Here is a 25367-nt window from a genome sequence, read left to right as displayed (position 1 = left end):
ATATGCAAAATGGACATCTCCACTGGTAATTGACATTTGTGCTTCCTTCATTTTGGAGGAAGATTAGTGAGACAAACCGATGGGTAAACCTGGAATTATCAGCATAGCAGGAGATCCTTAAAAAGACAAGGGTCACAGTATTAGTCCATGAGGTCTGCCTTCATGGTAGCAGAGGAACAATAATGACTTGAGCCCCAGCTCTTTGGTTGTAGACTTACTTTATTACATGCACCTTCAGAGCTGGTCAGAGCATTCACAATTATAAAGACACAGCAAAAGCTTTCAGCAGCCTCAAACAGTTAACAATCATTTATAAAGGCACGAACAGCAAGTTGAAAGATACTGCACCATACACCTGACTCGGTACATAAAAAATACTTATTTCAATTACAGCTGCACTAAATACTGCAATTACAGGACAAAAATATTACTATATGACATCTACATTGTATTTCTCAGTTCAGAGAGGGAAATACTGCACTACTGCCTCCAATGTGGCAATTGAATCATCAAACACCATAACATAAACACCTGTGCTCATGCAGACGGACGTATGCAACTCAGCCTGAGTGGAAAAAGGAATACCTGAGTAAAGCAACACTGCAACGAGGGGGAAAAAATAGAAAATTAATACTGAAACATGCTCAAATGGACTGAAAAGGAAGAATAAAAAAGGCAGAAAGAAGGGTATCGACTGTGTATATATTTTTAAATGAACCAATTGTTACTGCAATGAACAGGTTTTACATTTTCAGCTGATTTAAACCTTGTTTAGGCACTTGAGGTAAAGAAGCTTTGACAGTGATAATTAGCAGGGGCCATTCATCTTTGATTTCAGGAGCAGGACTTTTGGTCACTGTACATATTATTGGGGAGTAGGCAGCACCAGCTGTTTGCAAATCCAAGGTCCAACATAAGTGATAATTAAATTATAGATCATTACAAGTGGGTTTAACCGTTTTTGATTTTGCTTTATAATGTGCAAATAAATAGTTTCCAATAAAAAAATATTTAAGTCAACTAAATCCTGAAAACTCATTAAGGATTGCATCGTGCACACATAACATGCCTCGCTCTCCCATCATATACCAAACACATACTCCCAAATTGGCAGCCCATTTAAGATGCAGAACTTACCATCTAACCCTGCATTGATGTCTACTGGTTTCAACTCTACAACACCCCAGCATCCACCTGTAGTCCACAGTGGGATCTCTCCAGAATTTGTATTATAGTTTTGGGAGTGATTTCATATTAAAACAGTGTTTTCAAATGTGAGTTGTTCTTTGAAATAAAAAAATCTGTATTCAAATAACATAACTTATAAAGTAAAGCTCTTTCTGGGGAAAGAAAAGTATTGAATTTAATTGTGCATATATATAGATATGTTTATATGTGATTATGATGTCAGCAGGATGTGCAACTAATTTCTAGTAATTTGGCTGTTTCTATCTGTCTGTCTCTCTTTTTATGGTCCGAGTTTTTCAGTTTGCAACTGTGCAAGACCCAATAATGAAAATTAAGAGCTATAACACTGAGATAAAGATGACGGCTATGTTTACAGACAGGTGTGCTCCAGCCAGTATCACAGAATAACTTTTAGCTTCCTTTATTGCCTGTTATACCATACTACTAGCAATTACTATTGTATTTCCTACATCTTTATGTAGTGCATAAAAACACAACATGGACAAAATAACTGGGCCAACTACACATTACGGCTGATTTAGACTGATTTAGACTTTTGCAGTGAATCCTTGTAGAGCCCAACGTCCACATTCGTGGTTGTATGCACATGCCTCCATTGATTCATTCAAAAACCACAGCAAGGTCACCAGAAACTCAGGGGAGGATTCCCTGAACGGACCAATTACAACAGGGGAGGGCTACATCAACGGGGCGTGTAGTTACATTTCCAGGGAGCAGCATGTCAGGTTATGGCAAAGGTTACAGCGTAGGTTTACAGAACAGCTCGCAGTTATGATGCATGTACAGCACTGATTTATTAATGCAGAAATACAAATCCCCTCCTACAGGAGCTCCTTGGTCATTGAATCCATGCCTTGAAGCTCTCAGCACACAGGGTTTGTGCTGATGTCAGTGGAGGTTTGGATCTCTACAGGTATTAAGTCAGCACCGTGTTTGCCACTTTATGCACTATGCACTTCAGCACTCAGCCATCCCACTCTGCATCTTTACATGGTCTGCCACTTTGTATGAGCTGCTGTGGCTCTTAATCACATCCACTTTGCAATAATACCACTTACAGCTGATTCGGAATCAGCAAGAAGGGAAGAAATTTCACAAACTGACTTATTGCAGATATGACATCCTGTTACAGTACCATGCTTGAATTCAGTGGGTTCTTTAGAATGAGCCATTTTAAAAGGCACCTGAATTCAAAGTTTAAGAGGCATGGCCCAATGCTTTTGTCTATATAATGCTTTTGATATATTTTAAGTCAAGTGTGGTCCTTAGTGCTAAAAGCCTAATTATTTCTGTAGGTTTCGTGCTATTTTTTGAGAAGCTTCATTTAGAAAAACCTCTTAAAGCGTAATCACTTTTTTATTCTAGCAGATTAATAACAATGCTTATGTCAGCTTACAGCAGTTAAACCTGGTAAATTACAGGGAAGATCTCTGTGTGAATTAGAGTTAAATTAGTGTAAATTTCCTTATTACTTAGCAAACCTTCAGCTTATGAGGATAATTCTGAACCTGCAAACCGCTGGTGCATCCAGCTCCACATCTGTGTTTTTGTTTTTAAGTAAAAGAAATAATAAATCTTATACTCTAAAACAGTTATAATCAGGTACGGGAAAATAAAAACTGTATGAAATATAGACAGTAAATCACATGCTAGAGAGATACACACATTTCCCCACATATACCACATATTTTTTTTTTCAAACAAATTGTTAACCTATGTCATATTTTCTCTAGCTTTTTGCATATTTTTCTTTCTCTGCTACAATTAAACTGCAAAAATGGCAAATAGTACTAACAATGTAATGGCACCGAGCATTAGAAAAGAGTGCCAGTACTGAGGGCAAGTAACCAGATTATTATTTTCAACATTTGTTTCCCCTCAGCACAATCCAAACAATTCAGAAAAGGTTGTACTGTTGTAAAAATGGCGTGTACTAATTAGTGGAACAGTTGATCTTACCATAGTTTTGCAGCATTCTCCTTGTTACATCAATGTGATGACAGTAATAGCTTTTCTCAGATGATGATGGTTGATGGCATGCTACAAATTTAACACTGGCATTCTTCTCTTTCAAACTCAAATCAGTGGCATAACTCGGATAGTTCCATTGCTAATAGTGATCCAGATACAGCATATGGCACCAGCGAGGTAACAGCTTGCACACACTGTAGTTCCTCTGAAGAGCCTGTGATATGTTTGGAGGAACAGCACACAAACAGAAGAAAACACACATTGTTCACAACTGCAACGCAAAATCAGACTCCAGAGGACAAACTGCTGATCAGAGAATAGCATGGCCTCAGTTAGCATAGTATCGTTAGGGTTTGAGTACTTGCAGTCTTGGACTGACAGGCCTCAGACGCTGTTAGGGTTGTAACAGAGCATGTTCAGTTGCAGGTTTTCATCCCAGTGTCTGAGGATGATGAAGAGCTGATTGGCAGCAGCCTTCACTGATGCTAAATCTCGGCCCTCTGGGATGTCCTGCTCACTCAGCCACATGCTGGCCTTGGCGGCTACCAGTTCCCATTCTATAAAATAGTTGGCAGAGCTATGCTCCAGCCAGGCAAGGGCCACCGCTGTAGCCCACACCATGCTTTCTACAGGCGATGGTGTTTCCAAGCCCCCTGACCCAGAGCTCTGTGCACTATCCACCCGGGAGAGTGTGGAGAGCGGGGGATTGGCAGCGGCAGATGGGCTCGCTAACGAGGAGGGACCAGCATCCGTCCAGGTGCTCCTGGACAGATGAGACAGGCTGTGAATGCCTGCGGTGTGATCTGCAGGCTGCTGATATGTTTCTTGCTCAAACGGTGATCTGCATCCGTCATCAGCACTCTCAGCGCGGCGGCTGCTGGAGTGAGACAAGTGGCCCAGGCTGGTGCGGTGACTGGTGAAGGGGGACGTCCACTTTAGCTTGTCCATGGGCACATTAATGGCATCGCACAGAGCTGCGTCCAGGGGAAATGCACCACAAGCCAACTGCAACAACACCTGTACAGAAAATTATTTAATTTGTTTAGTTACTGCAGTCTTTAATCCTTCAGCAGTGAAGCAGAGGGCAGCATGTATTTGGAGAGCATCTAAAATCAGTTTCAGTTGGCAGACTGTGTGTTTGTCTTTATGCGTATCAATAGAAAATAAGGACTAAGGGAGCAAGTCCACAGCTGATTCATATTCATGATGTTCTTCTGCAATGTGGGGTTTTTTCTGCTCCACTCAACAGCTTGTTGTGAGATGCTCTGACCAAGGATTCCTCGCTGTTACAAGAAGAGGAAATCATTTCATGGTCAGCTATTCTACATATCTTTTATTCTACAGCTATTCATTTCTGACACATACTTTATTCCACTGAATCTGGGAAGTGCCAAACAATATACGGACAATGTGCCATGTGCTGAACAATTAGAGCTCCCTTTAAGGTCTTGGTTAGTGGAAGTGAGGGTCATGGTCTTATAATATTAAATGCTCATATTATAAGCACCCTATTAATCCATCAATCATACCCATTTCTTTTGCAACACAGAAAGAAATTTCATTTAAGTCTCTTTTATTCTGAGTGTATATAATGTCAGACTACAGACACGCTACATTTAAATCTACAATACAGCATGCTTACATGCTGTGCACCTTACGCCTCAGGGCTCTTCAAAGCAGCATAAACGAGCGAACTCATTGTTCGCTCTGTCTAAACAGCCTCTGACAGATTCACAGTCTCTGTCAGCTCGAGTTAGTGTACGTTAAAAAAAACATTCACATGTAAAGATCTGCAGCCCACCAGAGGAATGTAGTCTTTGTTCTCGTTGTCGCTCTCTCCAATTGAATCACCAGACTTGCTGTGAGATCGACACATGAATCCTTTGGCAGCTCGAGTTAGCAGACGAGTCCTGCTGAGGGCCAGCCTTAAAGAGGAGAGGGGGGTGCAGAAGTAAATTACAGTGTAAAGTATGTGAAACACAAACCACCATTAGGTGTAATCCACTGATTGTGAAGGAAAAGAATGGCAACAACTTCTTTCTTTTCTTTTATGTAAAAGTTTACATGTTTTATAACCCAATAAAAAATGGGAAATTCTTTTTTTACAGGTAATGAGGTTTTTTTAGCCTCTGGGCATCTCCATTTCTAGGGATGGAAAATGTCTTCGTCTATGCAGAAATATCTCCAATGACTGTTTATTGGATTGATATGAAACTGCACAGACCACATACATTTTAAGGGGAACTACCCTCAAGGTATAAAAAGTCAAATCAGTGAAGAATTGCCTTATATCTGCATTCCTTTATATGACCATTAGGGGGCAACTCCTGAAGTAGTACAACTGTATAGAAATCTATGAGAAAATAACAACACGGCTCACTTTTTTATGAGCTCTGTAAACACTGTCCTCGTGAGTTTATGGTCTCAATCACTAGTTTAAAGTCTTGGTGAAAGTGTTTCTGTAATTTCTAATTTTCTCTCTGTACTCCATCATTGTGGATTTGAAATCAAACGCTGCACACTCTCACCTTTGGGTTTTACAAAGGTTTTGTAAACCACTATTTACAAATTACATTTTTGATGCATAAAGGCTCAAAAATAATTAGGCAAACTAACATCATTTAAGGTTTTAATACTTGGAAAAAATAGCACAGCAATATACCTTGTTCCAATTTAGCCTAATGCTGTATAAGTGATCAGACAGCGCTTCGCAGTGCAAGTGGAAAGTGACCCAAAACCTACTGCAAAAGCAATCAAGGAGCTTCTCTAAGCAGAGAAATTGTATATCCACCTGTTTGCACTCAAAGACACCATCTCTTATTAAACTATTAGTTATTAAATACAAAACCAAAGGCAAAGAGACCCATTTTCATGGTCTTAGACATTATGCAGTCTACTGATTGCAAATTATTTTCATTCAAGTATTACAAACAATTCTTATATTTAAAATTATATTAGTTTGTCCAGTTACTTTTGAGTCTATGTGACTGTAATTTATAAATCGTTCATGCAATACTTTTGTTAAACCCTTGAAATAAGCTTAAAGTTCAAGCACTTCTTCATTAAATTTCCACTGTGGGGACGTAGAGATGCAAGATTACCCAAAATTTCCAAATATTTATGTAACAAACTTTATAACATTTATATTGTATTTTATAAAAACACATATAACCCACTGTACCCATGTGAGGTCAAAAAAGAGACAAAAATGCAGGGTATGCCTTAGGGCACGGCTACCTTATGATTTCAGAGTTATTTCATTTGAGAATGCAGTATATCATGTTCACCCATCAGCTTCAACATTTGATCTAACTACAGTAATATGGGTAAGACCAACATGCTCAGCTTAGATTCTGTGAGTGATGTAGCAGTGGCTTTATCTGACTTATATACATAATCTCAAATTATTTTCTTTGCAAAATGTCTCAACATTTACATGATTTTGTCTCTTATCGGCGCACAGATCCTTTTGTACTTTTGGTTTTTCTTCACTAGTAAAGAATAATGTTAACCTGCAAGCAACTGCAGACAAAAATTTGCCCGTATGGCTAAATCTGTTATATTTAGATGTTGAACTTGACTGCTCGTTTTAACAAATCTCCATTGTCCATTAAGTATGGTTGTATCTAAGTAACTTTCTCTTTTAACCTGTTATTTAACACCAAAATCAGGTCACAATTTGAGTTGATTCAGAGAATACTTTCTACACATCAGCCAGCACATATGTTCTAGCTGCAAGAGTGGTATACTCTCCCAGAAGTAACACCTTTAGCAAACCTCCAAATCTTTCCTCCTCCAGCCAAACACTTTTTTTTAAAAAAATTTCTAACTTACATGATTGGCCACTTGTGATGAGGTGAGCAAAAGTCAGACTTCACTCAGCTATTTCAATCAGTCAGTTTTTATCCAGTGCTATGGAGATTTTCCATTAGAGACCAGCTGAAAATATTGTATATTTTTTACAGTTATGCCATCTGGCCTCTTTCTTTCATTCATTTGAACAGTGTTTCACTCTGCGCAGGCATCAGCACATTGTATAACCTAGGTGTCTCAGCTCTAAACACATCCTGGCAGAGCTGCAAGCATGGCTGTGGACTCTTTGTGTTGAGGAGAAGAAATTGTAACTCAGTTCAGGGTCACAGCTAATGATACCCTGCATTCAACTGATACATTAACCTCAATACATCTTACGCTAAAAGCCAAAATCAGCTGACAGGAATGGATAAAGATGATGTTAAGAATATTTTCTGCCCTGTGAAGTAGTCGAATTGTAATACCCATTTAGTTCCTAATGTAGTGGTAGCACAGCCTCAGCACATTAATTCAGCCAGCAAGCCTCCAATCACCCACCTGGCAGAAAAAAGGCTTTCCACCGATTTCTGTGATTGGTCGGAGGTCACAGAGGGACTCCTCTGGGAGACTTGGAGACAGCAAGACACAAAGAGAGGCAGAGTTAGCCAAGGGAAAAAAGAGAAGTGAGGGAGTGCATTTTTTTCACCTTATTTAGTTTTCCCTCCTAAGTGTGAAATAATAAATGCCTGAAAAACACCCACTGATATATAAGTGACAGCAGAAGACATAGCTGCCTCTCCTCTCCAGGTGAAACTCTTCTTGTTTGTTTCTTTATTTTTTTCCAAATAAGATCCAGACGGCATTTGTCAATACAAGCCACCAAATTCTGTCGACTTCTGTCGTCACTGACAAGCACAGGGACTAAAAATGTCAATAATCTCATGTTTCTCATTTGGACCAGTGCGGCCGCGCCGCAGAGAAAACGACAACAAAGTGCCAGACAGTGCATGTCAAAGGTCTTCGTGGAGGGAAAATTGAGGGGGCACAGCAAACTCACTGACCGTTTGATGTGTAACACTTACCCTCCGCAAAGCTACACTTCTCCCAGCCGGCGGAGGAGGGGGTGCTGCACGGAGAGACGCCGTCTTCTCCACCTGAGACGATGATGAAAAGGATTTTAACTGTCAGCTGTGCTCAGTTTTATTTCTTATCATTCCAAACCTAAGAGGTCATTCTTTTGTGGAAAAAGGGTGGTATCTGTCTAATAATGCTGATGCAACTCATCTGTATCTGTGCACGTTCTTTTTTTGACCGGCAGTGCCTAGCAGATGTTCGAGTGGCGTGCTCGTCTTAGCTCCCGCTGTTGCTATGCCACCACTGAAAAATCAGTTTAAAATGTTGTGACCCTTTGCTGAAGCTGGATTATTTTTAATGTAAAGTAGCACTCGGCTTTTCGAGCTCAACATCTCACAGCTCCCAGAGCTGGTGAAGCAAGATTGAAACCTTTCCCTTGTTGAATGAACCAAGATTTCAGTTAATAAATATGATTCTTATTCTTTCCTCATTGAATAATGCTCCTGTAACTGCTTCCTTTGATCATATACTCCATGCTTGCATCAGAATAAAAGACCTCTTCATGTCTCATTTCTTTCTACTTTATCTCTAGCTGGCTATTGAAATGAAAGTGCCTTCCCTAGGACTGAAATGTGAGCCAAGAATAAAAAATGCAGCCTACTGTTGTGCAGCAGGACATCTTCGACTTCCTCCGACATGCCGCCAGACTGAGAGCGGCCAAGCCCGATGGAGTAACCTCTGTTCTTTCTGCTCCCTGAGCGAGAGCTGGGGTGTGAGTTCCTCTTCAGACCATCACCTGAAAACAAATTTTTGATCGTGAGACATTTTTTAAGCCTGCTGTGGGCATCTGATGTGTAATTCAGACAGAAAGAAATCTGCACTTTATTATAAACATGGGATAATTTAAGCTGCATAGACACATTTTAACCTTTAAGTAACCAGAAGAGGGACTTAAACTCTAGACATGAAATTTAATCATGAAAATGTTCTCTACCATTATTTTTTTAAACCTGCTTCACAGATTTTGGGGAGGTTTTTTGGACATGCTGGTAATGTGGTGTGGCAACAATATGTTTTTCAACATTATAGGCTTTGATTTTACTGTAATTTTCAACTTTGAATTATTACATTGCGATGTCTTGCAGTCAGTCATGGCTAACAAAATCCATTGTTGCAGAATTCTTGGGGGTTTCTATCCTGTATTTATAGAGTATAAATGATCCCTTTCTGCATAAACATGAATGAAAATAGTAAATTATAAATTACATTAGTGCATTTTACAGGAAAAGGAAAGGAACCAGTATCAGTATAATAGATGCATGCAGATATTTTAAGAAAAAAAGTATATATAATTAGGTAAGAAGTTTAAAATAATATGGTGTACATTGCCCCACTCACTCATGGTGGTTTTGTTTAATAAGAGTAAAATTTACCATGTTCAACTGGAGGAAGTAGTGATTGTTTTTATTATTTGAATTATTTTAGTAGATTGCTGCCCACAAAATCTTTTGCCACAAATTTACTCACTCTCTTTTCCGTCACTCTGGTTGTGCAAGCAGCCCCTTTTACATGCCATCCTATGTTTACTAAAGATATCTGTTACTCCCATTGGTAGAGGCTTGACTGGTTGAGGCTACCTGGTTATTTTGTATCCACCCACTTTAAATCACAAGTTTGTCTTGTTTGTTTGTCTGTTTCTGCTACATGCCACTTACTTTAATTTATAGTTAATGATCTCTATTTGCCAAATCGCTTCTGGGCTCTTGGTAGCCTATCATGCTGAATTCCAGCTCTGGACTCTCCTGGAGCAGCTTTGCATAATTCACACTTCAAGTTAATCCCAGTTAACCCAATAGTGAGCTTTACTGCAGCTCTCCAGGTCACTGACTGTCTGAAACATGTCGTGTTAGCACGTCTTCCTTTAAAAGGCAAAGATTCCTTTAAGACAGGTTTCTTCTGACTGACTGCTTTTCACAAGCGAAAGGTTCAAACAAGGGGCAACCACAGGAGCTGAAAAAAATGAAGCCACCATAGACGTGCTAAAAACTAAAGTACCTCAGGTGTCACTTAAAGCTGGCTCCAAGACTTACATGTTAAACTGTTATTCTGAGTATATTTACAGCATTTACAGCTTGGTACACAAAATGTTTTTGGTCTCTGTGGATTGTACAGGCGTCTGGCTCCAAAAGAAATATGATAGTAGCCAAAATACTAATGCTTAATCCTCAAAATGTGGATACTGAAACCAGTGTGTGATGTTAATGCGGCTATGTCAATGAGCTGTGCCTGAAATACCCATATCAAGGCTAGATACTCTTTCAGACTGATGTTTTAGAAAAAATGACTATAAATGCCATAGGAAGTTTCCTTTTTTTCATCTCATGCTTCATATTTGACAGCGAGATGTTAGAATGACATTGATATTTTCTTCTAAATGCTCTGCAAAAGAAAAGAAAAGGCATTTCTAAAAATATCACACTTTAGATTGCTGTGTCAGGCACAGCAGCAGTCTTCTAAAAAAATAAGCAGCTGATTGAACATTTTTTAAGGGAACCTTGTCACACCTAATTTGTGTTACTTACCAGGGTTTAAGTATTCAATACATGTCTGCAAATACTCATTTGTGTCCAGGTCAATGGGAACAAACGCTGTGTATTTGCTCAGTATATTGCAGGCTTTGCTGGTGTGAATACCGTATAACTGGTACTTCCTGCCAGACCCTGTGAAACACAATGAGCATTATATATAATACTATATAACATCAAATAAAATCATTCCAAACATTAGTAAATTATAAATGACATATACTTATTTACTTTCGGGTAAGGAAGTAAATCAGAAAATTTACACTGCTTTGGAAAGAGGAAGAAACAGCTCACTTGGCTCCATGCAAAGGGAAAAAAATCCCATAACAGGATCTCTAAAGGACCTCATACCACCTAACACTGTATCTAATGGATAGACACGACAGTGATGTTAGTCCTCTCTAAAAGCTTTTGGTGAGAAAGTGAGAAAGACAAAATGTCAAACTATTCGTGAAAAGTTTTATATCTAAAATGCCAAAACCAGACGACAGACAGCCAAATATCAAATCTGAATTAGCAGGAGGCCTACTGCTGCAAAGTCTTTTAATCTTAAAATTTACCCCCGTCTCCTTCTAAACACTGGAATCCCCATAGAGCTCACCGTGTTCAATCTCACACTCCTTATCGGCCATGTGCTCAAAGTCGTTGATGATGGAGCGGCCGGCCAGGTGGTGGAAGGTCTCGTTCCACAGCTCCTCGTGAACCTTTTCCTCACGTTCACGGCCATTCAGAAAGGGCTCGATATCAAACACAACCTCCCACTTCATTGGTTTTCCGCACAGCAGTCCAGACACCACAGCCTTGCAGTCACCTTTGTGCTGGTTGGCAGCATCCAGATGTGCAGCGTGGGTATCCTGTGGGGTTTCTGCTCGGCACAACTGGTGTCCATAACCATCTGAAACATCGCAGGAGCAAGATTTGATGTGGATTTATCAATCCCACCGTGCGAGGACCTCTTATTTCTCTTAAGCTTATTACCTGCTGCTGCTCGTATGGAACTGAATTTGTGCTGAATTAATTTATTTCCTGTTTCCAAAGCTCTTCTGTCTGCTTGATTTTCTACTTTAATAACTGTTTTCTAAAACTCTACCTCTTCTGTTTATCATTCATCTCCTAGATAATTTTGTGCTTTGTCCCCAGACATTGAAAAACATTTCCTGCTCTTCCCGTGAATTGAGTGTCAGAGCTTCGATTTACGATCATGTTTACCTCATGCCATGCTTGAGCATGCTATTCTCCTGACTCCCTGCTGGCCTGTGTTGACACTGCCCTTAACAATCCAAGCTGCAAACATGTCACATCTCAGCATCTCAGCTTTTGTAGCACATTTCATATATGTTTATCCCTCTCTCTTTCATGTGCACACACAAGCTTTTTAAATGCACTCTTGCCAACATCAACATTATGGACTTTTGGGATCCAAGCCTATCCAAAAAAGGTCACTTTTTGAATTCGGTTGAATTCTACTGACATACTTTTGCAACTACAAGTACAGTTTTGATAATGAAAAAGTTAAAACACTCTCATGTCTAATTAGGTATTGCAGCTCAAGCTCAAGTCAATTGTTTGGGTAATAGCAGCTTAGTACATGTGCTCCAATTGTGGTCACTAACTAACAAGAACACTGGAGTTTTTTGGAGTGGATGGGCCTATGTAAGTCAAGAGTTTGGGAAGTAGCCCTCATGTGTCTCTTTGGAACTAAAAAGAGGTTATTCATCAGCTTGTGCAGCTGGCTTTACAGCATGATTTGACCTGAAAATTGCAAAACAAATCTTAATATTCTGAGTATATTCTGTGCTCACAGTCAGTGACCTCGTATGTGATGAGTTCATTAATCTACTTCTGTCTCATCATAAAACGTCTCTTGTTTTTATACTATGCTTCTTAAGCATCTTTTTAAATTGTGTTCACGTTTCTCTTTTTTAATGAAACAGCAAAGTGAGCTGAATCAAATGTGCCTCTATCAAAGTCGATCGCCCATCCAGCTCTGGTGCCAACCCAGGCTCTTACAGAACATAGGTCTCATGCATTTCAGCATTTGGTGGCTTTATTGGGGAAGCGGTGACACACTGACCTCTTACATATTTGTTAATTACTTAATAAAGACATTTTATAGGTTTGTCCTTTGTTTGTTTTGTGTTTTTTATGGCTTAAACTGTTGTTGATGCAGCACTGGAGCTCTGTGCTGGCCCTACATGTGTACCACAGTCCAAGTAAACTATGGACAGGTCCATCATTTTAAGGTGGCACGGTTCCCTCTGAATATGAACATCCCCTTTTAAACATGTTTTAAAAAATAAATATGTTTTTTTAACATGGTCAACACAGAAAAAGACAACCATACATACTCACATTCACATCTACAGCCAGTTTAGCCAATATTTATCTAACTCCAGCTCTAGATTCAAACCCAGGACCTTCTTGCAGTGGAGCAACAGTGCTAACCACCGTTCTGCCCTAGCCAATTTCTCACCGTAAGTCATATATTTGTACAGATGGAGGTTATGTTCTCCTCTAGCTCTCTAACTCTGTTAATTTACTGCTACAGTGCATTTGTAATTAAGCCCCTCTAAAACGATGCACTCCGCATTCAACCCATTAGCTGCTACACTATAAAAATCAGGCCAGCTTCAAAATGTTTACTTTCTTTTAGAGATTTCTACTAATGCAAAACAATTCTACTTTCCCTCTCACCTGTGTCTCCAATGCTCCCAAGAGATGGGCTGTCTGTGGAAGATCTGGATCCATCTTCCCTGGCAGCATTGCGAGACACAGGCGTCACGTTGCCGCCGCTGGGCGGAGGATCGTCCTGTGGCTGGGGATGAAAATGATGCTCAGAGTCGGCTTCCTGCTGCAGAAAGAGCTCCTGTTGAAGGAGCGGCTTGTGACAGCTGGCAGAACGCCCCCTGGTAGATGTGGTACCCAGACTTGCCAGCTGCGGCTGAAAACAATAGAAGGAGTTTTAATTCGAAAGACCCTGGTCTTATCACAGGTCTAATAAGGTTTGCAACCTCGCCTACTAATTGTAATTCTGGTCATTTCTGTGTGCTCACTCAGGCTCAGGTTTCAGGGGGCTTTCAAGGGAATAATTACATAAGGACTCTGCAAACCATGCGTTGTATTGCAACAGGGCAACTGACAATTTTCTAGTTTAGAAAATGTCAGCGTAACAAAGGAAGAATGGCCATCGCAGCATTGAGTTTTTGATTAGTGTAAAAAGCCCGAGGGTTCCAAATCTTTTATATTAGTCTTTTAATTTGTGCAGAAAATTGAAATGTGCTATATTTACTCAGTTAATCAAGCAAGAATATATTGAATCCTCAACTGGATTCACAAGAGAAGATAATTTCTTTACAGTCCAGTGAATTCTGCTTAGTTATACTGACACGCTCCCCGAGTAATAGTCGGACTTAATTGCAATTCATAAATTTTGCCCTTCATTACTGAAGAGAGCGCATTAGTGCGTCCTTGATTATACTTCAGTCCAGACAAGACTCGGTTTAATTGTCAGCAGGGTCTGAATATAAATATCAATTTCTATACAATGACATCATGACAACTCCATCATCATCAAAGTCTCCTGCCTGTACAGCTGATAGTGGTTTATTTTTGTGCTCATGTTTCAGCCGTTAAATCAGTTAAAACGCAAACTAAAAAGGAAGCTGCTACTGTTAAAGCTCACCTGGTAGTCATTCCTCCACTGTGCATCATATTCAGGGCTCATCTGGCCTATCAGCTCCTGGACTTTGGCTCTCCTCAGTGGATTCTTCACCACCACAGAGCTGGAGTCACTGGGAGTGTAGACCTTCTTTGCTGGGTTGTAGTCTGATATCTGGTTGGTACTATAGGCACGCCTTCTCGGTGATGTCTTATCTAAACCTGATGTTTTGTTCAAAAATGAAAAAAGCCCGCAAAATTACAAAGATAACGAATTCACAACACCGTGAAACACATAATTGTAGGTTCCACCACACTGAAATGGTAATTACTAAATCAAAATGCCAAGTTCACCACATTTGTTTCCAATGGACCTAAACACACTTACATCCCTGGTTGCAAACTCCCTGATTTATAGACAAAGCACTCGCTGTAAAGTAAAAATGAAATACAACATTAGAAAAAAAAATAGACAAACAAAGGCTTCAGCTGGCGTCCTACCTTTCTCAGCTTTGTGCTGTCAGAAGCTAATATATTGAGACTCTGAGCACACTGTGTTCTCTCTTCATTACCCACCGTGTGGGTAAGCCAATGGTAAGATTAAGGCTCTCCATATGTTATAGTGTTTGTTTTGGTATTTGTAAAATGATTCATCATCTGCTTGATATTAACCTGGCATTCCTTTTACAAACTACTCCCTGCCTTTCTGGCAGTGCAGGGCAATGCATCATTCTTGCTTAGCCTTACTGCAGAACTCCTACTGCAGGTTTTATGCCCCATAGTCTGGGAACAACCGCCCTACTTTGAGCTCTTTTAAAACTATCTGATTAGTTCACAAATTTAACAACGTAGTGTATGCTGTACAGCGCAGCGAGGAAAGCTCAGACCTCTACATTGGAGAGACCAAACAGCCACTTCATAAATGCACGGCACAACATAGAAGAGCCGCCTCCAAGGGACAAGACTCGGCGGTCCATCTGCATCTAAAGGATAAAGGTCACTCTTTTGAGGATGCGAATGTTCACATTTTGGACAGAGAAGACAGACGGTTTGAAAGAGGAGTGAAAGAAGCCATCTATGTCCACTGTGAATGACCATCTTTGAACTGAGGCACCAACTGTTTGCCATCTATAATCCAGTTTTGAGATCCCTTCCAAGAAACCTCAACACCCACTAACATCCTGGGCCTTTTGACCTCATCACAATGGGTTCACCTGAAACCTTGGCTGATTGTGAACTACACTCGTTTTCACACCTTGGCTCATGGTTAGGTAGAAGATCAATAGGGGGTCCATGACCCTCTTGTGGACACTCCCATAAGGCTTAAAATCGAGGATTCTCCACCAATTGCGCTTAGAACTGAAGAAGCTTCTCAGATAAGAAGTGAAACATCTTCAAGAAAACTTAAAGAAGTCCAGATACTTTTCTTTCCAAGCTCCTTAGACTACGACGACCTGGATGACTGCGAACCTTCACAGGCACATAGCAACTTGCCAAAAATGGCAATATTACCATGCTTGGATTCATGCAGTTGTTCTCAAACTGTTGGGCAGCCATCATAAACAGCCAGGTAAAATCTATAAAGTGAAACTAAGGTGAGTCTGTGCTGATTTGCACTTTTATTTAAGTAAAATGTAATAAAACATGGATCCTTTGTTCATTGCAATCAATAAAAATTGTGACGTGTGGGATGAACTTTTTTTCAGCTTCCAAAGTGGGACATGCCAGAAAACATTTGAGAACCATTAGATTAGCGTATCAGCACACTCACCTCCTACACTTCGAGGTATAATTAGACTGGTGGGTTTGGGAATAGTTTTGCTTGTTTTCGGTGATAAAGCAAAGTACTAGACAAATTGTTTTTAACCTTATAGAAAGTTAAAGGACACCTACAGCTATTAAAAACCTTCAGGATGGACTTCCGGTTTATGTGACTATGGCGTAGGTCGCACCGAGCGTAGCTCCTGCAGAGTCTAGTTATTATCTAGCATTTCCAGGCACTTTTTGACGGGTTTTTTTCTTTTTGTATAGTTCCGAGACAAGACTGTTTTTGCCTTTTGTGTTTACAATGTCGCGTAAGGTTAATAAGAGCGCAAGCACCTCTCAGCCGAACTTGCGGCCTGCTGCTAACACTGCATCCCCGCCTCGTGGTAAAACTTCGCCACGGCCTGGGTCACCCGACACGCCGCTCGTCGATACGGAAAAATTCACGAAGGCTGAACTCCTCTCTGAACTTCGTGAAGAAATTTCATCACTGTTTAAAAAGGAACTGACGGCAGCGTTTGCGGAGAATCTCACGTCTATCAGGTCCGACATACAGCAACTAAAAACGGATCTTTCCTCAGATATAACTACCATGCGGCAGGAATTCGCTGGCCTCAGGAGCACGGTTACGGGGATGGAGCAGTCTCTCTCCACATGTACAGATGATATTGTCCACCTCCAAGCCAAAGTTGATGCGATGTCAAAGGAGTTGGCCAAATTGGAGAATAAATGCGAGGATTTGGAGTCCAGGTCTCGCCGCAATAATATACGCATTGTTGGTGTGCCAGAGGAGAACGTCCTGTCCGCTACAGATGTGTCCGTGCTGTTGATGGAGGCATTTCAGCTTGGGAAGGAGCCGCTTGTAGACAGAGCCCACCGAACTTTGGCCCCCAAACCTAACACCGGTGAACGTCCCCGTGCTGTGGTTGTGAGGCTGCACTATTACGCGGACTGTGCTAGGATTCTCCAGAAGGCCAGGGAGCTGCAGAGAGTGCAGATAAATAATATGACCATTTCTGTGTTCCCCGACCACACCGCTAAGACAGCGCGGGCCCGTGCGGCTTTCAATGAGGTCCGTCGCCAGCTTCGCGGCATTCAGGGAGTCCGATTTGGGATCCTCTATCCGGCAAGACTACGGATCACTTATCAAGGAATGCAGCGCGACTTCGTCTCGCCAGATGAGGCCAAGGAATATATTAAGACAATAACCACAAGATAAAAGATATAGCAGGACAATGTTTGTCTGTTTGAAATAGCGTATGATCCTAATCCAAACATCATTGTGGTAAGCTAAGTTTGTTACTCTGCCAAACACTTGTTTTGTTTTACCTGTCTAATAGTAAAATATAATTGGGTTATTTTTATTTTATTTGTGCCTTTTAATCTATTGAGAAAAGACTCTGTTGGAGCTTTGGTTTGACACGGTTCGTTTCGTAGTCGGGAGCGTTTTTGTTCAGATTGCTCCGGGTGGGAGCGTGCACTGCCGTCTCCGTCGTTTGGGGATGGGGGCTTTTGCTGTGCAGGGGGGAGGCGGGTGGGTGTGTTTGACGTGTTATTATTATTTTTATTCTGAAGCTGTACTTTTGTTGTTGTGGGTTTGCGTTGTGTGTTTGTGTGAGTGTGTTTTTCCCACTTGTTCTTTCTTTGGGGGTGAAGAAATAAGTATTTTCTCTTTTGTCTTTCTGCAATGATCAGCACTTCAGGTCAGTCCTTAGGCAATAGTGGTATTAGATTTTTAACTTGGAATGTCAAAGGTATGAATAGCCCAATTAAACGATCTAAAATATTTACGCATCTTAAACGTTTAAAGAGTGATGTAATGTTTTTGCAAGAGACCCATTTGCGAGATCGGGATCATCTTAGGCTCAGGTGCCCATGGGTGGGTCATACTTTCCATTCAATGTTTAATTCAAAAGCCAGGGGGGTGGCGATCTTAATAAACAGAAGGGTACAGTTTACAGCCTCTGAGATTAAAGCTGACAAAAACGGGAGGTATTTGGTTGTTGTAGGCACCATGTACAATGTACCCGTCCTCTTAGTCAATGTGTATGCGCCAAATTTTGATAATCCAGGTTTTACAGATGCACTTTTGAGTAGTCTCCCTTCCCTTGATACTCATCTTTTGATATTGGGTGGTGACCTAAACTGTGTTATTGATCCTGCCTTAGATCGTTCGAATCCTCGGACCCTGACCCAATCCTCTATGTCCAAGTCTATTTCTGAGTTTATGTCTCAGAATGGTTTTGTAGATCCCTGGAGGTTTTCTAACCCTACTGCCAGAGCGTACTCTTTCTTTTCTCAGGTACATCAGTCCTTTTCGCGGATTGATTATTTTTTTGTGGACGGTTCCCTTATTCCAAAAGTACTGTCATCTACATATCATCCTATTGTCATTTCCGATCACGCACCACTTAGCGTTGACATCAAGCTCATAGCCCAGTCCTCTTTTTCCTCACCCTGGAGATTTAACTCTTTGTTGCTTTCGGATGAGGGGTTTGTTACCTTTATCAAATCCGCAATTGATGAATTTATGGTGTTTAACGACAGCAATACTGTTACGAGGTCATTGCTTTGGGAATCTCTTAAGGCATATGTGCGTGGGCAAATAATTTCTTTCTCTGCCCATTCCACTAAAAGCCACAAAGCCAAACTTCAAACTTTGACTACACAAATTTGTGACATAGATAGACAGGTTGTTGACAGTCCCACTCCCGATTTGCATAAAAGACGACTTGACTTGCAGACTGAATTTGATTTACTTTCTACGGCAGATGCTGAACGTCTTTTACTTCGTGCGCGTGCGACTTATTATGAATATGGTGATAAGCCCAGAAGGCTTTTGGCCCATCAGTTAAAACGTCAGGCCTCGTCTCGATTAATTTCCCAGATTAAAGATGCGGCAGGCAACTCGGTCTCTGATTCAAAGGAAGTAAACGAGGTGTTTAAGACGTACTATTCCTCCCTATATGAATCTGAATCTGCTGCTGACGCCTCAGAGATGGATTCTTTTTTTAACGGTCTTACAATGCCCACTGTCGATCCTGTTATAGCTGAACAATTAGATGCCCCTCTTAGGCTGGATGAAATTGTGCATGCAATCAAGACCATGCACAATGGTAAGGCACCAGGACCTGACGGGTTTTCAGTTGAATTTTTAAAAACTTTTATAGACAAGTTAGCCCCACTACTTCTTTCAGTGTATAATGAATCTTTTGAACGTGGTCTATTGCCCCCTACATTGTCTCAAGCACTAATTACTGTTCTCTTAAAGAAGGGTAAGGATCCTACGTCTTGCACCTCGTATAGGCCTATTTCACTGCTGAATGTTGATGTTAAAGTCTTGGCTAAAATTTTAGCAATTCGCCTTGAAAAGGTTCTTCCTACTATTATTTCAGATGAACAGAATGGCTTTATTAAAGGCCGCCAGCTGTTCTTTAATGTCCGCACGCTTTTGAATGTCATTCTTTCCCAACACTCAACCACTAATCCAGAAGTAGTTATCTCACTTGATGCTGAGAAAGCTTTCGATCGTGTAGAGTGGAGCTTTCTCTTTGCGGTCTTGCAAAGATTTGGTTTCAAGGACAGATTCATTTCATGGATTCGACTGTTGTACAGGGCACCCCAAGCCAGTGTCTATACAAATGGTGTTTCCTCTGGCTACTTCTCATTGTCACGCGGGACGAGACAGGGTTGCCCCCTGTCCCCCCTACTTTTTGCTATTGTAATTGAACCCCTATCTGTAGCTTTGAAGGCCCTTCCTCATTTTCGTGGTATTTCCCGGTCAGGCCTTGACGTAAAATTGTCTTTATATGCAGATGACCTGCTTCTATATGTTTCTGATCCCTTATCTAGCATACCATCGATTGTGTCTCTACTAAATAAGTTCGGCTCTCTGTCAGGTTACAAAATAAATCTTCTTAAAAGTGAATGTTTCCCCATAAATTCTTTAAGTCTTACACTTAAACAATCTGACATTCCTTTTAGACTTAGCCCTGCTGGCTTTAAATATTTGGGAGTTAACATGACTCGTACTTTGTCTTCTCTATACTCTTCCAATTTCTCCCCTTTAATGACTCAAATTCAATCAGATTTTCAGAGATGGAAATCGCTACCTTTGTCCCTAATTGGTCGGATCAATGCTGTAAAGATGAACATTTTGCCTCGATTGTTATTTCTGTTTCAGAGTATTCCTATATTTTTACCTAAAGCTTTTTTCAAAAAGTTAGACCAGCTAGTTACATCGTTTTTGTGGGGAGGGAAACACCCCAGGGTGAGGAAATCATTATTACAGAGACTGACATTTGATGGTGGTCTTGCCTTGCCTAACTTTTTATTTTACTATTGGTCCTCTCATGTTCACAAATTGACCCATTGGCTTGAATCTCAAGACCTGCTGTGGTGCAAACTGGAACGCCTGTCGTGCACTTCCTCATCCTTAGAAGCTTTATTATTCTCTCCACTACCACTTAAGCCTTCTCATTTCACCCAAAATCCCGTGGTACAGTCTAGCCTAAGGGTCTGGTCACAATTCAGGAGTCATTTTAAGTACATCTCTGCATCAGTACACATGCCCATCACGCAGAACCATCTGTTTACTCCTGGCCTCATTGATGGTACCTATGTACAGTGGAAGCGTCATGGTATTAATACATTTAAGGATCTCTATAAAGATGGCACTTTCTTAACTTTTTTAGACCTGTGTTCAGAAACAAATCTTCCGGCTACCAATCTATTCCGTTATTTTCAGGCACGGCATTGCACTTCTGCTCTCTTCCCCTCCTACCCTCTTCTCCCAAATGTCCAACCATGGGAGGAATTCTTATCCCTTAAACCCAATAAGAAGTCAATTATATCTTTAATATATAAACAACTTATGGATTTAAATGTCCATTCCGTTGCTAAAATTAGGAGGGCTTGGGAGCAGGAGTTAGGAATAATTTTTTCGGATCAGCAATGGGAGAAAGCAGTATCCAATGTCCGTTATAGTACGTCCTGTGCCAGGTTACAACTCATCCAGTTCAAGGTGTTGTACAGGGTTTACTATTCAAAGTCTCGTCTGTCTGAGATTTACCCACAAGTGATGGATCAGTGTGAGAGATGTCATGCCACCCCATGTGACCTAGGCCATATGTTCTTTCTGTGCCCAAGACTCCATGGCTTCTGGAGTCAGTATTCAGTTATTCTTTCCAAAGCTCTTGGGACCCAAATCTGCATGGACCCTTTTCTAGCTGTTTTTGGGCTTCCAGTCAACACTGGTCTAACCGACCCTACACACTTCAAAATATTAGCCTTTACATCACTTTTGGCTAGACGTTGCATCTTACTCCTTTGGAAATCTTCAAAGCCACCTTCAGTTTCTTTTTGGTTTAGAGATGTGATGTCATCTCTTAAATTGCAAAAGATAGGCCTTGTGGCGAAGGGCAAATACAAAGAATTTTATTCTATCTGGGGCCCCTTCGTGGACTATTGCAAGTCATTAAACGCTCTACCAGCTGATTAATATCATGTCTCTTTCCCCCCCCCCCCCCCCCCTTTTATTTTTTTTTTTTTTTTTTTTTTTTTTCCCCCCTTTTGGGGTTTGTGTTTGTTTTGGGTTTCTTATTAGGTTTTGTTTTGTTTGTTTACTTAAGCGTGTGTGTAGGTGTGCCTGTGTGTGTGTTATTGTGTCTGTTCATGTAAGAAAAACTAAAAAATATGTGAGGGGAACAGATTGTGTTGTCATTGTAAACTACTGTACACTTGTCTCTCAATAAAAATATTAAAAAAAAAAAAAAAAAAACCTTCAGGATGACATTAATGTCTGCACTAAATTTGAGGGCAATCCATCCAACAGCTGTCAAGGCATTTCAATCAAAACCACAAATATAAACCTCATAGCAGCGCTGGATGAAAAATGTCAAAGGATCATAAAATTCAATATGACTCATCCTGTGGGTTCCGTGAATACCTGTGCAAAATTTCCTGTCAATCATATAACACACATTTTAGTCTGACTAACACACCACTTCAGCAGTTGGGATGGAAATCATAGTTACACCTAAATTACAGCAATTTGCAAGAATAGGAGCACACAAATTGACATTCTGCAAACCTATAGTTTAGAAAAACAGAAATCCCCTCATTCAGGAGTCAACCACTCATTTCTGCCGTAAGTTCTTACCCATGGGGTCATGGTCTGTGCCGACAGGGCTGCTGTCTATCATGGAGTCCTGGTAGGAATCATACAGAGTTCCAGAATGGCCCTCCCTGTGTGAACCCAGATTGTCACCAGCTGTCTTCACTGGGTCCTCTTCTTGAGAGTGGTAAAACACTGAGCTGGCTGACTCAACAGAGCGCATCATGCTGTATCGCCTCCTCTTATCCTGTTTCGATTTTGAGTAGGTGACACATGCAAAAAGAGACTTTTTCACAAGGTTTGATTAAAAGCTTCCTTAGAGCTGCTTTTATATTTTTATATATCTCCATCAGGATTTACTTCAATGATTAAATGATTTATCACACTGAACATAAACACAAGAAAAACATGGTGTGATCTGATGTTCCTTTTCTGAAGTGTTTACAAAACAGAATATCAACACGCATGCTGTCATTTGTCACTTTTTAAGAGGTGTCTTACAGATTTGGGGTTGTCGTGATAGCGGGTGGCATCACAAACCACGCTGTAGCCAATCAGACTGTCCCCTGGAAACAGAAAAGTGTTGCCCACAGGGGAGAGCAGCACTTCTTTGGTTTCAGGAAAGAGCCATTCGATGGAAATGTCGCTGAGTACAGGAGACATGGTTTTCTTCAGGGACTTTATCATCTGTGGAGTGAAAACAAGCCAACTAAAAAAGACTTTCCACTATAAAAGCCAGCTTCTCTCTGACCAAAACATAAAGTGAATTGTGTCTCTGAGATATGATTTCCTAATTGGTATCAGTGGCGGACACTTGGTGCTTGGAGCAACACAAAGCTGGAAATTAGTACCTTGGGCTGAAGCCTTTCTCCGTCAGCGAGAAACTCCGCTGTTCCTTTGGAAACTGTCGCCAGCCCCTGCACCAGCCTCCTGCAAGCATTCTGTCCTATGCCGAACGTAAAACATCTGCACAAAGACATTAAACACTGCAGCTCCACGAATAGCTCACGAAACACACGAGCATGACAGCAAGCGTCTTCCCAAAATGCGAGCACAACACAAAGACAACTAACGAGATGCTGCAAAGACATTTATGAACTAGAAATAATATAATTCTTCAGTAGCTTTATGTAAAAGCCTACAATATCTTCTGGTGAAACTGAAGTCGAAATAGTTCTCCAGGCAGATTGGCTGATAGCAAACGATTTTACAATTCATATTTCATTTTCCACAGAGGGATGAGCTGCCTAATTTCATTGCACCAGCTTGCATTTTTAATTAAATCAGAGAGTGCAGACTGAAAAAAGAAATTTCTCCCTCGACACAGTTAAAAATCCATCGTGGATTCACAAAAATGTAGATTGATCGTTGTTTGTGCCTGTTTCTGAATGGCGCCTCTTATTTGCAAGCCTAGAGCGATTACAGCCCAGGAAGTGCTGATGGTTTGGTCAAGCTCCGTGTGCCTAATGCAATCGTCTGGGGGGAGGCATCCATTAAAAGGGAGTAGACAAAAGTCAATTATGTCCAGAGTGACTCAGGACAGGATTTTTTCAGTGTGAGACTTAGATGCAGGTGGCAAAATAAAATGATTTCCCAGCATACTGCAGGTCTATTGTTCCACTGGTGCTCCCTCTCACTCGGCAGCTCAACCCGGTGTTCACATGCTTCCTTTCTTTCTTTTTTAATTCCTCATTCACACTGACTTGTTGTTGGTTTTTAATCAGAATTCGAAGCTGAAATGAAATAACACAAGCTGCATGTTGCCAGATTTCATTTTGAAAGGATTACAGCTGCAGAATCAGGTCCTACATTTAACCCTGAGATGTGATTTTATAGTATAGGCAAGCTCCACATTTGCTATCTGCATAAGAAGCAAGGATTTATTACAACAGCATAGTGTCTTTAGCATCAAATGGGTTGCTTGTATATGTCTGGAAACCAGAACAGGTTTTACAGTGAAGATATCCCTAATAATGCTATTCGTTATTCTGTCTAACATTCAGCGTGTGTTAACATTAATACTTGCCTGATGTAGCGTGCATGACTGCGGACCAGATCGATAATTTTGCCCGTGTTACTGACAGCACCGTCTGTGAGCAGGAAGAGCAGGCGGGGGTGTCCACTGATCAAAGGCTGCCTCAGGATCCATGTGAGCGGTGCCAGGATGTTCGTCCCCCCCATGTCAGCTCTTATCTTTCTAACATACTCGCAAGCAATGGCCAGGGCATCCTGGATCATGAAAATAAGATGTTAATTCAAGACATAATGCTGCTGTACTCACACAACACACAAAATGCAAAGATCTATATTTATTCAAGTCAGAAAAAACTGTTTGTGTTAAAATAAGAAGACAGGGTTGTATTATTTCTGAGATTTGAGCAGTTATTAATCAGCACTGAAGCTAAAATGAGCTGGCTGTTTCATAAAGATTGCTCAAAGTGAATCATAAAAGCCTTCAAAATAAAAGGTAAACTACAGTTTAAGTCCTTAGGCTTAATCAGGGCTGTGATTCAGGGATTGTTAGACTTTGCCATGGAGAAACTAATTTGGAGTTTGATGTAAAAATATCCTCCTGCTTAATGTTAAGAACAATGAGATTCATTGTTAAAAAAAAACACTGTTTGTGTGGATTGTGTATGGGGATGTCTGATGTTTTGTTGAGCTGTCAAGACATGACAGCTCCTAGAAGTGAAGCCAAAATATGTTGATAGCCTTCTGGTGGGTGGCTACAGCACTGAGCTCCTTTGGAGGAAGGGAAAAAAACACAAGATGTATCCACTGGGCTAAAAAACAAGGGCAATGCAGAAAAGTGTCCTAAAAGCTGCAGTTCCTCAAATGGCCGCTTGAAGCTAGATCCAAAAGTGAGTCCCATAGACTTATGTGTTAAAATGCTTAACTTTAATGCAGAAACAAACATGTTTTCGGCCTGGCTGAAGTAACAGTTTTGGTTTTTAAAGCTTGGCCAACTAAATCCCAACAATAGTGAGTGAGAAGGACATATACCTGATCCCAAGAGGCATTTTGATTGTTTTAACTGAATGCAACATTACCAGCTTTTTCACCAAGTAAGTACAAAGAGAGTTAAAGAAAGTTAGAACCTTTAAAACTGTTATTGATACTAATTTCAGTTGCTGTTTAGTCTTGTAAGGAGTTTTCAATTGGATTCTGTCCATTAACTTGTACATCTTTTTACCATATTC

The 25367-nt window shown here is 40.7% G+C and overlaps 1 protein-coding gene across 1 annotated transcript in view; it reads right to left on the bottom strand.

Annotated features, from left to right (window-relative positions):
• Positions 1 to 201: 201 nt before the first annotated feature.
• vwa5b1 (von Willebrand factor A domain containing 5B1) overlaps positions 202 to 25367 on the bottom strand; it is a 39750-nt gene continuing 14584 nt past the window's right edge. The window contains exons 11-23 of the mRNA XM_026153569.1: positions 24194 to 24396; positions 23019 to 23133; positions 22669 to 22854; positions 22213 to 22414; positions 14314 to 14510; positions 13326 to 13572; positions 11233 to 11526; positions 10629 to 10766; positions 8708 to 8842; positions 8055 to 8126; positions 7531 to 7600; positions 4982 to 5105; positions 202 to 4197 (exon numbers count right to left, since the gene is read on the bottom strand). Of these exons, the coding sequence (XP_026009354.1) occupies positions 3565 to 4197; positions 4982 to 5105; positions 7531 to 7600; positions 8055 to 8126; positions 8708 to 8842; positions 10629 to 10766; positions 11233 to 11526; positions 13326 to 13572; positions 14314 to 14510; positions 22213 to 22414; positions 22669 to 22854; positions 23019 to 23133; positions 24194 to 24396 (2616 nt within the window). The 3' untranslated portion in view covers positions 202 to 3564. The remainder of the gene's footprint in view (positions 4198 to 4981; positions 5106 to 7530; positions 7601 to 8054; positions 8127 to 8707; positions 8843 to 10628; positions 10767 to 11232; positions 11527 to 13325; positions 13573 to 14313; positions 14511 to 22212; positions 22415 to 22668; positions 22855 to 23018; positions 23134 to 24193; positions 24397 to 25367) is intronic.

The sequence above is a fragment of the Astatotilapia calliptera genome, chromosome 20, assembly GCF_900246225.1.
Source record: "Astatotilapia calliptera chromosome 20, fAstCal1.2, whole genome shotgun sequence".
In the NCBI taxonomy this organism is placed as follows: domain Eukaryota; kingdom Metazoa; phylum Chordata; class Actinopteri; order Cichliformes; family Cichlidae; genus Astatotilapia; species Astatotilapia calliptera.
The sequence above is the reverse complement of the archived record's forward strand: the minus strand, read 5'-3'. Positions and strand labels throughout refer to the sequence as shown.